The following is a 13,649-nucleotide window of genomic DNA, read 5'->3' as shown; positions in this document are numbered from 1 at the left end:
GTGTGTGTGTGGAGGTAAAATATACAGAATATAGAATTTGCCAGTTTTTCTATTTTTAAGTGTACACTTCAGTGGCATTTAAATGCTTGCACCATTTTACCTTCCCACCAGCATTGCACAGGGTTTCAGTTTCTCCACATCCTGCCCAACACTTGTTTTTCTGGTTTTCTTGGTTTCTGTTTTCTGTTTGTTTGTTTGTTTTGATAATAGCATTCTAATAGGTGTTAAGTGGTATTGCATTATGGTTTTGATTTATATTTCCCTAGTGACTAGTGGTGTTGAGCATCTTTTCAAGTGCTTATTGGCCATTTGTATATCATCTTTGGAGCAATGTTCGTATACGTCCTTTGCCCAGTTTTGAATTGTGGTATTTGTCTTTTTGGAGTTCTCTATATAGTCTGGATATTAATTCCTTATAATGTATGTAGTTTACAAATATTTTCTCCATTCTCTGGGTTGCCTTTTACTCTGCTGATGTCGGTTCTTGATGCACAAAAGTTTTTAATTCTGATGAAGTCCGGTTTGTCTGTTTTCTTTTGTTGCCTGTGCCTTTGATGTTCTATACAAGAAATCATTGCCAAATTCATTGTCATGAAGCTTTTCCTATTTTCTTCTGAAAGTTTTCTAACTTTAGCTCTTACATTTAGGTCTTTGGTCTGTTTTAAGTTACTTTTTGTATTTGGTGTTAGATAAAGGTCCAACTTCATTTTAGCTAAAATTTTATGTATTTTAAAATTTATTATGGAAAACATGAAATGTTTAGTTGAATAGAAAATTTTGTGCAGTGGAATTAACTGAATCTTTAAAATCTTTTTGTTATGGAAATATCCAAACTATTCCATTCATAGAAGAATATAATGAGTCCCCCATGTGCTCAGGCCCCAGCATTAATTATCAATATTTTGCCAATCTCGTTTGATTTACACACACACCCACACACACATTTTTTCCTAGAAAATTTTAAGTAAAATCACAGATATTATGTCATTTTACCCATCAGTAGATAAATGTACATTTCTTAACGTGGTATGTCTTTCTCTCATCACCTGTTTTGTTCTTTATTTTTATATGTTATACTATGTCATTATCAGACCTTGTAAAATTAACAAGAAATCCTTAATATGTCATATCCAGTTAATGATTGACTCATTTCTACTCTAGCTAAAGTACAATTTAGGAGGAGGTTTGAGGATATTTTTTAACATTAAGATATAAACTTTTATAACAACTGCTTAAATAATTTTTCCTAGAGTCTAACATTTCTATTGGCAAATTGGAAATTAGTATGCATAGACATAGATTCTGCTCATTTTACTTGCAGTCTAAAATCGTAGTTAAGATTACTGGCCAGGCGCGGTGGCTCACACCTGTAATCCCAGCACTTTGGGAGGCAGAGGTGGGTGGATCACGAGGTCAGGAGTTTGAGACCAGCCTGGCCAATGTGGTGAAACCCCGTCTCTACTCAAAATCATTCAGGCATGGTGATAGGCGCCTGTAACCCCAGCTACTCGGGAAGCTGAGGCAGAGAATTGTTTGAACCCAGGAGGCAGAGGTCGCAGTGAGCCGAGATAGCATCACTGCACTCCAGCCTGGGCGACAGAGCGAGTCTCTGTCTCAAAAAAAAAAAAAAAAAAGATTGCTATGCTAGAAAGTCTTCATGTAGAGGCATTTTTAAGAAACATTATGATAGGCATTGCCTCTGGAAAGCAGGCATGAGTAGATGGCTGGGGTCTATCATGAGAGAGACCGTTCTCTATATGTCAATTTGTACCTTCACATGTTGCCTTTTGTTTTGTTTTGGTCTTTTTTTGAGACAGGACCTTGCTCTGTCACTCAGGCTAGAGTGCAGTGGCAGGACCATAGGTCACTATTACCTTGAACTCTGGGCTCAAGTGATCCTCTTTCCCCAGCTCCCCGAGTAGCTGGGATTACAGGCATACACCCCCATGCCTGGCTGTATGTTGCTATTTTATGTTTTAAAAACCTAATCCTGACTGTGCTGGTAGTCGCATGAATCTGTGCACATACATGCAAACAAGTACATGTAAAACTGGTGAAATCTGAATAAGCTTCATGGATTATATCAATGTCAGTTTCCTGATTCTGACAGTGTATGATACTTATGCAAGATGTCATCGAGACAAAGCAAGTAAAGGATATGTGAGATCTTTGTATTATTTCTTACAACTGCAAAATAAAAAGTTTTTAAAACTAAGTTATGATAACAAAATAAGAACTCTGTGTCAAAACTAACATATAAAGTTGAAATATTGATTTTATTTTTTAGGAATCTGGTGGACAGTAACAAACTTTGGTGAAATTTCAGGAACCATAGCCATTGAAATGGATAAGGGAACCTATATACATGCACTCGACAATGGTCCTTTTACCCTGGGAGCTCCACACAAAGAAGGTTTGTGTCTGGAAGGGAAGATCCTGCCACAAGTGTAGATTTTAGGACATTCATTCACTTAGGCCAAACTCTAACTAGTCTCAAACATTTTCCAAAGGAATGGAACCATTGCATTTGACTCTTCCATTTTTTTTTTTAATTCCTTAATATTTACCAGCCATTGGCAAGTCCCTCTTTCTCATATAAGCATTTGAAAACATTCCGTATAGTTCCAGAAGAGTATCTTTGGAAATCAAAACAACATGAATAATTAAAATAGTAAGTGGAAAGAAAAAAGAAAACCTATTTGAGTCAAAATGTTTGAATTTCTTTTTTATTCAGACCTATTGCCAAAACTAACCTGTGCGTTTAACAATTTGAAGTTTCCTCATTTCCTTTAGCACATTAGAGGAAGCACTAATGAGATACGAAGTAATTACAAGATAAAAAGCAGTATCATTTGGTTAGCAAGGCCATCCCTTGAATAAATGAAAGCATTTAGCTTTTTAAATAAGTGTTTAAATATGACTGTATTTTAAAACATAAAGAGAAGCTATCTCAAAAGTTACTAAATAAGCATTATATCACCCTGTCTTACTCAGTGTATAAAATTAACATTGTAGTTAAAAGAAGGTAAAATAGATCTTGATTCCAAAGATACAGTATTACAGTGACATCAGTATATCTGAATATTCTTACATTTAATTGCAGAAGAAAATAGCCACATTTTTTAAAGCAAAATAATGTCTTTATATTTATAGCAAATGTCAAATTTATTTTCAAATGTTTTTTCTCCAATAATTGATGAGGGCCCTAGTCCTCCAGAGCAGTTTATGGCTGTCAAATTATCTGATTCCAGGTGAACTTATGTTGCAATATAATTAGTAACCAGTTATTTTAAAAATTTAATTGTATTCATTAAAAATTTTAGTATCTGTCTTAAGCCCATGGTAATTTTGATATAAAAAACAAAATAGCTTTTTTGAAAAGTAGATTTTGTGATCTACTTTTAGTGGATTTCCTGTCAGTATATAAGGCTAGGCTGGAAAAAAGATGTGTAAGTTAAAAAATGCAGATTAATAATTTCACACAGCAAATAACATAGATTAAAAAATAAATCAAATAGTACAAAACCTGGTTCACTGTTGCTATGATATTTAAACTCACTGTTTGGAAGTCCAAAGGCAAACAGGAAGACTAAAAAAAGGAATATTGTTGAAACCAGCAGAGAATGTTACAGAATCATAACGACCAAAAGAATATTTTTACTCACTATTTTTACAGTCATTTTATAAAGTAACCTTTTTTATTCTCACCTTGTGCAAAAGTATAGAATGATTCTTTGGGTAGAAGATACTGAAAGTGAATTTACATATTTTAGTAATTGGTTACATCAACATGATAATGATTTCTGTTATATAATCATTAACATATAAAGGAGTAAAAGTCAATTCTGGCATCCCAGGAGATTCTCGGTAAGGTAAAAGATTAGAAATCATAATTTTAAAAAATCACATTAAGATTATTTCTGTACTTTCTTTGAAAGTCTGATAAGTATGGTGAAAGACAAAGAATAAAAGCAGAGGAAGAAAAAATTCAATAGTTTTAAACTGCTTTACAATTATAAACAAAAAAGGATTATAAAGAAAATTAACTGACAAATGAGGAAAGTATTTGCAACAATCTTAACAGGCAGTGAGTTCTTACTCTTCATATGTATCTTGTATAGAATTCATAGCACTGATGACCCCAGTAAAAAAACTGCAAACAATCAGATCTCAATAGAAAAATGGACCAGGGACATTACCAGATAATCTAAAATCTAAAAAGGAAAGGAAAAGAAAAACAGTTGTTATTCTAGTTAACTACTAAAATGCAAATTTATAGGATACTGTTTTTTCCATATCAGGTTTTCAAGTATTTTTTTAAAGTCATAATGTTTAAAAAAAAATCTGTGATACAAAACATACTCTGTTAATTTGAGGTAAGAATGTAAATGGAAGCAGCATTTTCTGGAAAACAGTTTGATGACATAAGAACTTTATGCCCTTCGATCCAATTATTTCTAGGAATTTTTTCTAAGGATAAAGCAGTTTTATGTATAGAATAGATGTACATAGAACTATTTATAATAAGAGAAAAAGTAAGTTTTAGTAATTTATTATTGAACTTTATAACTAAAGAGGTATAATTGAAGAATGATGAATTTCTAAAATATTTGTTATGTAATATATAAGGTACAATGTTTATATTAAAAAACACAATATAAAACTAAATTTAAAACTGCACTGTCCAACATGGCAGCAACTAGTCATATATACCTTTTTATTTTTTTTAAAAGGCACAGAGTCTCACTCTGTCACCCAGGCTGGAGTGCAGTGGTGTGACCGTATCTCACTATAACCTCAAATTTCTGAGCTCAAGCAATCCTCCTGCATCAGCCTCCCAAGTAGCTGGTATTACATGTGCACGCCACCATGCCCAGCTAACTTTTTAAATATTTTGTAGAGATGGGGTCTCACTGTGTTGTCCAGGCTGATCTTGAACTTCTTGCCTCAAGCAATTCTCCCACTGGCTTCCCAAAGCACAGAGATTACAGGAGTGAGTCACCACTCAGCCACATGCAGCTTTTGAACACTTGGAATATGTCCAGTCTGAAATTTTAGATATGTACACACGCACACACATACACATGTCCTGTTTTGATGTTCTATAATTAATTTTCTCTCAGTTTTTAACTTTTATCTATCTTATTAATGTACAGAATTGCCCTGAAATCTGGCTATGGAAAATATGTTGGTATACATTCAGATGGACTTGTTGGGCGTTCAGATGCAATTGGACCAAGAGAACAATGGGAACCAGTCTTTCAAAATGTAAGTGCTGTTATTGTTTACAAAAACTTCCTGTCAGTTTAACAGAAAGTCTGTAACAGTCAATCATAATATATTTAAAAAGAAAAAGTAGGATGCAATAGTATAATACATTAAATTGGAATAAATCAGTAAGAACATAGAGCCTTGAAGAGATCTCAAAATATAGTGCAACTAAAATAGCATTAGTACTTTTGCCCACAATTATTTCGGTATACCCTTAGTGCCTAGATATGGATCTCATTTCCATTAAAGAACCAGTCAATTTTAGGTCTCAGAGTAGGAAAACAGAATAGTTCCTAAGCATCTTCTTTGTAGCAGAAATCATGGATGCTTTCAGAAACATTAGAGACTGTAAGCGAACAGTAGAGCTTGCTAAGACCAAGTTGTGACAATTTATGCATAAAATAAATAATAGTTCATTGAAGTAAATTATCTCTAAAAGACTTTCTGTTCATAAGCTTAAAATAGTGTATGAAAAGATAGTTTTAATATAAGAAGAAAAAAGATAATATACTAATTCTTAATTTTAGTAAGTAGACAGTTGTTGTATATGGATGTTTTGTTAAATCTTTGTTGATAAAGAATACATAATTTCCTTTTTCTGTTTGTGTGAGAAGATTGAACAAAAATATATGAGTGCTAAACAGTCTTTAAAAAGTAGATAACTATATCAAATACAGTAAGGACCAGTGGGCACCATGCAGAACAAGCAAATAGAAGATTAGCTCAGCCTTAGAGTAGCAGCTTTGGTAGTATACACTAATGAATTGAAAATAGGAACTCAGCAGTGTTTTCTAAGATGACAGATTAAACAAACATCCCCCCAGAAAGAGGTAATCACTTACACTAATTTCCTCATCCCCTAGGATAAAATCTTAACTCAGTGACTTGAAAACTATTTTGACCCAACCCTTTGAGAAATGCATTTTTACATTGCAGCCCAGCACACACATATGTATAACTGAAGCAAGAGTTGTACTTAACAATACTTACTTATCTGTGTGTTATGCACCCTGATATTTCTTATTCTCTGTTACCCCTTCCTCTGTGTGTCTGTGTGTATTCCTTCCCCCGCCCCCCCCATACCATTCAGGAAACAACACTACATTGATTTCATTACCCGCGAATGTGTTGCAACCCCTTTGAGATGATCCTACTAGTTATGATGAGACACTTCTAATGAAAGTTACACCGGTAGAAAAGGCCAATATATCATAAGGCCTTAGATGATGACTTAGATAGTACTAATAATACAACACTTTAGGAAAGTTCATTTCATTTTATTTTTAGGAAGGACACTAAGTTTCAAAAATTTAAATTTAAATGAAAGAGGGTCTTAAAACTCTATTGCAAAAAGGACTCAGCTGAATAATCTGTGGCACAGGTTTAAATCATCTTGGACCACCCTGCCATGTTCCAGGGCTCACCAGGATCCATCCAGATGAGAGACCACCCAGCCCTTGTGACCTTGACTAAGAAATTAAATCCATGTTATCAGAACTTTTTAAACTGGATGTGATATAAGGTTAACATATTTTGTAATCATTATATTTATAAATATTTTGTCTAAATGTTATGGTATTCCAAGTTTTCCAAAAGAATCAACCAAATACAAGTTATAAGTAAACATTATATTTGTTAAGGGGGTTAAGCTAACCAAATTTATAACCCAGATTTAGATACACAAGAAAATCAGTCTTTAAAGTTTTGTTTAATAGAAAGCAGTGTAATATAGCAAACATTAAACAACTAAAAAAGTATATGATTATGTATTTTCACACACAAAAGTCCCTCAGACATTCTTAAATTCAAAACACCAAAGGCGTTGTATATACCTTTTCATGTTTTCTAATTGTGAAGAAAATAAATTTTACTTAAAATGCTAATATTTTAATAAAGTATGCTTTCATAATTATGTTCTTGTCTTTAAAGTTAATTTTTCAAACTGAACTAAATCAGTTATATCTTCAGTAGATCTTTTAGAAAGGAAGCAATCCTACCTCATCTACGTAGAATTTAGTCCTACTAGGAAGATACACTACAAATGTTTATTGTGGTAATCTTTGAATAGTAAAATGATAGGTGATTTTGGTTTCCTTTTCTATATGTTCTTGTATTATATTTTTCAGGTTTTTCTCTAAGTTCTTTTCTGTGATTTTTAAATCAGGGAGGAAAAATTAATTCAGTCTAAACACTTAATGTTTCTTCTACAAGAAGTATCCTCATGGCTATTTTGTTGTTTTGTTTCACTTAGGGGAAAATGGCTTTATTGGCCTCAAATAGCTGCTTTATTAGATGCAATGAAGCAGGAGACATAGAAGCAAAAAGTAAAACAGCAGGAGAAGAAGAAATGATCAAGGTAATGATGACATTTTATACAGATAACTACATTCACACATGCGATGTGACTGTATCTCTTTAAAATGTTAAATGGTCATTTGCTGTCACTTTAAAGATTTAGTTAATAGATTTTTGTAATGTGGTGGTTCAAATAGACTCATTTTTAATTATAAATCCCATAGTTGACGGCTTGTTTCTACAATGTGGTAGAGAAATGAGTGCATCTAGGAGCTACCTTGCCATTATCTCCATGGATTAGTATCTTTTTCTGGTAGTTCCACATGCTCTTTTTAGGCTTTCATGTTCTTGTTTTCTTGCTTGTATTTTAAAATCTGATTTTTAAAATAGATAACATGTACACGTGATCCCAACATTTTCAAATAAAAGCATGTGAAGATGTATACCTGCCATGCGTCTTACTCACCTGTGTCCCAGCTCCTGTTCCTCTTTCCCTTTTTTTTTTATAGTCTCCTAAAATTTCTTTATAAACATATGAATATATTTATAATTTTCAACTGTTTTACGCTAAAGGTAGCCTCCTCTATAGTCTAGACTTTGATTTTTTTTTTCCTTAAAATTGTATCTTGGAGAGTTTTCTACTATGAGTTTGAATGTAGAAAGTTTTCTCTTTTTCTTACTTTTCCTCTCTTTCTCTTTTTTAGCAGCCACATAATATTCCATTTTAGGGATGTACCTTAATTTATTTAATCTCTTATAGATGGAAATTTAGGCTGTTGCCAGTCTTTTGCTCTTATAAACAGTGCTGCAGTACATAACATTGAATATGCATCAATTTGTAGATGCATATTCAATTTCCAGAAGGAGAATTACTAGGTCAGGGGTATCTGCATTTGTATTTATGTAATGCTTGAGCTTCTGTGACGATAATCACTTTATGAAACATAAAAAATCATAGCAGAACTTCTGGGGCCTTAGCCCTCACATTTTAAAAATATTTTTATTAATAGTACCAGTCTTCTTTGCATTAGGAGAAACATGAATCACATAAAACATGATTTTTATTTTATTTTTAAAATTTGTGTGCGTCACTAAGCTGGAAATAAAAGTTCCTTATTCCAGGCTAAATTCTCTCATCCGTAGTCAGATGCGTTATCCATTGCACCAGTGGCCTGTGCCCTCCCTAATCCTACTCTTTGTTTTACATTATTGTAAAAGTTACACAGACATCTTCATATCAAGGTGAAATTCTAAATAATACTGTTAATATAACCTAGATAAATCAGATAGTTAACTGGAATTTGATGAAAACATTTAAGGCTTAATTTTTTAAACTCACAAAAGCCACTGATCTTTAATGATAAACATATACTAGGATGTGTCTAAAGAATAACTCCCACCTTCTTGACACATGGTTTTTCTGTGTCTTGGCATTCCATCACAGTACTGAGCATCCTGAACCTTGCTTTGTTTGTCTCTGTTGGGAATCACAGGTCGCATCCAGTCTGACCCAGATTTGCTCTGTAAGGCATTGTGGGGGCCGGAGTGGAAGGCTCTAAGAGGGGGGCAAATGCCTTTTCTAAGATGCCCTTCGTTCTTATAATTAGAGCATAAAAATTTATGTTACATTTTTCTCTACTACCAGTGAAATTTAAAAGTATCTATCAAATCTCTGTATGTACTTCATGTTAGATTTCCGATCATAAGTTTGATTTTCTTTTTAGAATAGTCTTGATTTCAAATAATTTCAAATCTAAAGCTCAAACAATTTCAATCTAAAATGTAGGTATTTTCTTAGAGAAGGGAAATGTTATATTTTTTCGTTGCATGCATCCGGCACATGCGTTGTAGTCTTGAATTTCCATAATGCTCCTGTGAGTTGGATGTGAGCTCAGCGTTACATACAAGAAGACAGCCTCTGACCCTCTTTACATCCTCATGGTTTTTGTCAGTCAGTTCATGGAAATCACAGTGATTTCAAGGTGTGGTAAGACAGGATGGGTACCCAGGCTCAGCTGACTCCAGAGGCCACTCTCAGTATTTCATAGCACGTTGCTTCTCAGGAAGCAGGTCATTGAGGAAATGCAGAAGGGTTTGTGACTTACATTTACTTTTATTTATTTATATTTTATTGTATCATGTTTAAATTATTTTGCATCTGGATATCATCACAAAAGTGTTATTGAAGGCAACAATTGCAAATATATGTGCAGTGCTTTGCACTTACACAAAGATACAAAGATACTTGCACAAAGATTGCGTTTTTCACTATGTAAAGCAATTTTCAGACGAAATACAAAGTTTTCTGGATCGCTTTGGCTAGTCAAGTACCTGGAAGCTCTGAACAGTGATTATTTAGGACTCTTTTCATACCATTTAATTGCAGGCTCTCTTAATCTCTGTCAGCCCTTCACCTTTATGACCTTGCCTTATCTACCAGAACACAGATCCCTCTTACTAAAGGTAGCATTGTATTACCTCTGTCAGCCCTTCAGCTTTATGACCAGATCACAGATCCCTCTTACTAAAGGTAGCATTGTGTTACAGGCCCTAGCAGGGAATGTTTTCAGGTCTGGGACCCCTCTAATCAGAACCGTCACAAAGATGTCATTGGCACAAACACGTTATTTGTCATCACTTTCTAAGCAGCCCTGGAACTGGACTCTGGCCACAGAGATCCCCTAGGAGACATGAGTCCTTACCATTGCCAATTGCCTGTTCTGTGGGTGATCCTAATTGTTGAATGCAGATTAATTAACTTATGACATGTGGTAGTAAACATCCATCCAAACTTAGGATATAAGAAGCTAGTAAAAGAGGTGGGTTCCAATTAATTAAAAACAAGTTGTGTAATGTTAAAAGTTTTATTAGTTTGGTAATAGTCTGTGCAACATAAAATAGCTATTTGGTCCTAGTGTATTCACTTGGAGGACAAAATTAAATTAGTTAATGATCGCTTTATTGTCTAGCAGGATCTGATGTGTAAAATGTTTCTGAAATAATTTTGTCTGTAGTGTTTCTGACACAAAGGCTGCGGAGGAAGCATGTGATAGCACTTACTCATATAGATTATATATATGAAGTAAAAACACATAGCCAGAACCTTTTTCTGAATATAGTTGCTCAGTTAATTTTTTCTTCTGCATAAGAAATCATCTCGAATGTTCTTATGTGATACATAAAGTGAGGAAGGTGGAAGATAAACATATAATCCATTGAATTCTCTTTTCCAATATCTAGATTAGATCCTGTGCTGAAAGAGAAACCAAGAAAAAAGATGACATTCCAGAAGAAGACAAAGGAAATGTAAAACAATGTGAAATCAATTGTGTGTATGTATTCTTTTCCTTTTAGACCTACAGATTTGACAGTGAAGTGCTTCTTGAAGTGATTCTCAAAGTGCTTTCAAAATAAATTACCAAATTAGCTGGGGATGGTGGTACATGCCTATAGGCCCAGCTACTCGGGAGGCTGAGACAGGAGGATTATTTGAGCCCAGGTGTTCAAGGCTGCAGTGAGTTCTGATCACCACTGCCTTCCAGCTTGGGTGGCAGAGCAAGACCCTGTCTGAAAAAACAAAACTGATGGACAAGAAGAGACAACACAATGTAGCCTCTAGGAGAGCACTGAGCTAAATGCTTTTCTTTTCTTGAGGCTTGTTTTCCTGATCATCCTACCAGCTCCCAAAGCTAGTCACTCAGGTTAGTCAATCTCTCTATTCATTCATACAATGGGTGTGATGCCAGTCAAAGGCTGTGCTATGGCCAGGACACAGGGGACTCCAGCCAGCATGCCCTAATAGAAATGGTGCCTTGTGCTACCCAGTCAATGAGTGGCCCTCCTCTTGAGAGGTCACGAAGGTCATCTTTGTTGAAAAGTTCCAGCTTATTAAAAAAATACAATTAGAGCTTTTTTCTCCCCCAAGATGGAGTCTTGCTCTGTCCCCCAGACTGGAGTGCAGTGGCGTGATCTTGGCTCATCTCAACCTTCGCCTCCCAGGTTCATATGATTCTCCTGCCTCAGCCTCCCAAGTAGCTGGGACTACAGGCACGCTACTATGCTCGGCCAATTTTTGTATTTTTGGTAGAGACGGGGTTTCACCATGTTGGCCAGGCTGTTCTCGAACTCCTGACCTTGAGTGATACGCCTGCCTTGGCCTCCCAAAGTGCTGGGATTGCAGGCATAAGCCACTGTGCCTGGCCTACAATTAGACGTTTTTAATAAGTGAAAAAGAAATTAACAGTATTTATAAATTTAATAGTAAATATGTATAATCAATTTGAGGTATTTTTCAATGAAGACATTTTCTTTGCAGAAAGAAATTTCAGAGCTTCCAAGACCACAAACTTAAAATGAGTAAAGAAGACAGTAAAATTCTTAAAAAGGCTCGGAAAGATGGATTTTTGCATGAGACGCTTCTGGACAGGTAGCTATTTATTTACTTATTTCCACTATTTTCAGTAGCCAATAGAAATGGCATGTAGAAAATCTACATTCTCTTAAATTAGTGTAGTTTTTCACATTTTTTTCTTTATTTCTAATTTATGAGTGTGGCAATATTACCTAGAGAGGACATCATAAGTTTGGGAAAAGACTGTCAAGAAAGAATATCTAAAAATTATAACTGATTCTAAATATATACTTTAAGAAATTCAGTTTTGACTGTATCTACTTCATAAATTTATCTTTTTATAACTATTAGAACCAGAGTTAGAAAGAAGCAGTTTGACTAATATAAAAATTATGTGGATTCTGTTAGAGTAGTTCAGGTTCCTTAAAATAAGAATAGATCAACTAAAAAACTAAGTATAAAAGCTAAACAATTGAAATTGAAGCAGTTTTATTCTAAGATTTGGAAGAGTGCAGGATGTTTATCATAGCACATTATTAATATTTATTACTCTTCCTAGGTAGATAAGTAATATCCTAGATTTATGACATAGAAAAACAGACGTTTAGCTGTGAGTGTACAAGTATAAATCAATTAAGTGCCAGATTTTGATAATCACCAGCCGCTCATTCAAGTCCTATGTTGCAAACTTACTCTCACCCTTTTTTTACATTACTTGATAAAGGCAATGTTTAATTACGTATTTCCTGTTAACTAGCTGGTAGAGTTCATACCTAAAGTCAGTCAGTAAATAATGTTAAGAATTTTTTCCAGCTGAGCAAATGAATATGTATCTAGTTGTAAGAAATTAAGAAGAGGATATAAAATATAATCAGGATGTGGACTCTAAAACAGAATAAGCTGTATGTCCTGTAACTTTTATCACTTGTAATAATACAGCATTCTCACCCTGTTAAATGGAAATTCAGAGCACCCTTAAATTCCGGAATAATTAAAATTGCTATTTGGATTGAAAAAGCCCTTAGGCAACATTTATTGAATATTAGGAAATAACTTTTATAAGATTAGAATCCATTTTTTATAGAAACCAAATTTAAAAGTATACATATTTTAATATAAGTGTTGTGGTAATAACCAAAATTGAACACACAGTTTTAAAGCTTTTTATATTTAGTAGCATTTGAATATATATGGCATGTTTTACATAGATTAATTTTATTATTTTTCTTTGTTTAAACAGGAGAGCCAAATTGAAAGCCGACAGCTACTGCAAGTGACTGGGATTTTTGTTTCTGCCTCATCTTTTTGTGTTTTTTTCTGAATAAAATATTCAGAAGAAATGCTTTTCAGAGTTCTTGATTTGTTGTGAAATTATTGTTTACCTAGTAGCTAGTTTAACCAGGATTAAACAAGTTTAATCAGGATTCTTCATGGATGTACTTTTTAGCTAACTACAGTTTTTCACATGGAAATGAAACTTACAGTACACATTTAACGTACCACAGAATTTTTTTCTGGATTTCCTGTCCTGAAGCATGAATTGTACTAGAAACCAATTCTTCCTGTGCTACTTGTGGAATCTGCCTTATTGGATCATAATCTTACTTTACTTTATATAATAGATGCTTAATCAGTGCCTTTAATAAAAGTTAGTTAGAAACTCCCAATCCAATCAATCAACAAGGCTTTGGTTCTACCTCCAAAGTACTACCCAGATCACAGACAATCCAAA

The 13,649-nt window shown here is 34.0% G+C and overlaps 1 protein-coding gene across 1 annotated transcript; it reads left to right on the top strand.

Annotated features, from left to right (window-relative positions):
- The first annotated feature begins 5,156 nt into the window (after positions 1 to 5,156).
- Positions 5,157 to 13,260, top strand: LOC129053742 (protein FRG1-like). The gene is made up of 5 exons (XM_054545782.2): positions 5,157 to 5,268; positions 7,523 to 7,627; positions 10,807 to 10,898; positions 11,882 to 11,992; positions 13,158 to 13,260. Exons 2-5 carry the CDS (start codon positions 7,529 to 7,531, stop codon positions 13,192 to 13,194), a joined length of 339 nt encoding a protein of 112 aa, XP_054401757.1. The 5' UTR covers positions 5,157 to 5,268; positions 7,523 to 7,528; the 3' UTR covers positions 13,195 to 13,260.
- The last annotated feature ends 389 nt before the right edge of the window (positions 13,261 to 13,649 follow it).

Source organism: Pongo abelii, chromosome 17 (genome assembly GCF_028885655.2).
Source record: "Pongo abelii isolate AG06213 chromosome 17, NHGRI_mPonAbe1-v2.0_pri, whole genome shotgun sequence".
In the NCBI taxonomy this organism is placed as follows: Eukaryota; Metazoa; Chordata; class Mammalia; order Primates; family Hominidae; genus Pongo; species Pongo abelii.
This window is presented reverse-complemented; position numbering and strand designations above follow the sequence as displayed.

What these genes read in the sequence shown, in the direction of transcription:
- LOC129053742 (XM_054545782.2), top strand. Translation starts at nt 7,529, where the DNA reads ATGGCTTTATTGGCCTCAAATAGCTGCTTTATTAGATGCAATGAAGCA. An exon ending in GAGAAGAAGAAATGATCAAG is followed by an intron (nt 7,628 to 10,806) that starts GTAATGATGACA and finishes TCCAATATCTAG; the next exon opens with ATTAGATCCTGTGCTGAAAG. An exon ending in CATGAGACGCTTCTGGACAG is followed by an intron (nt 11,993 to 13,157) that starts GTAGCTATTTAT and finishes TTGTTTAAACAG; the next exon opens with GAGAGCCAAATTGAAAGCCG.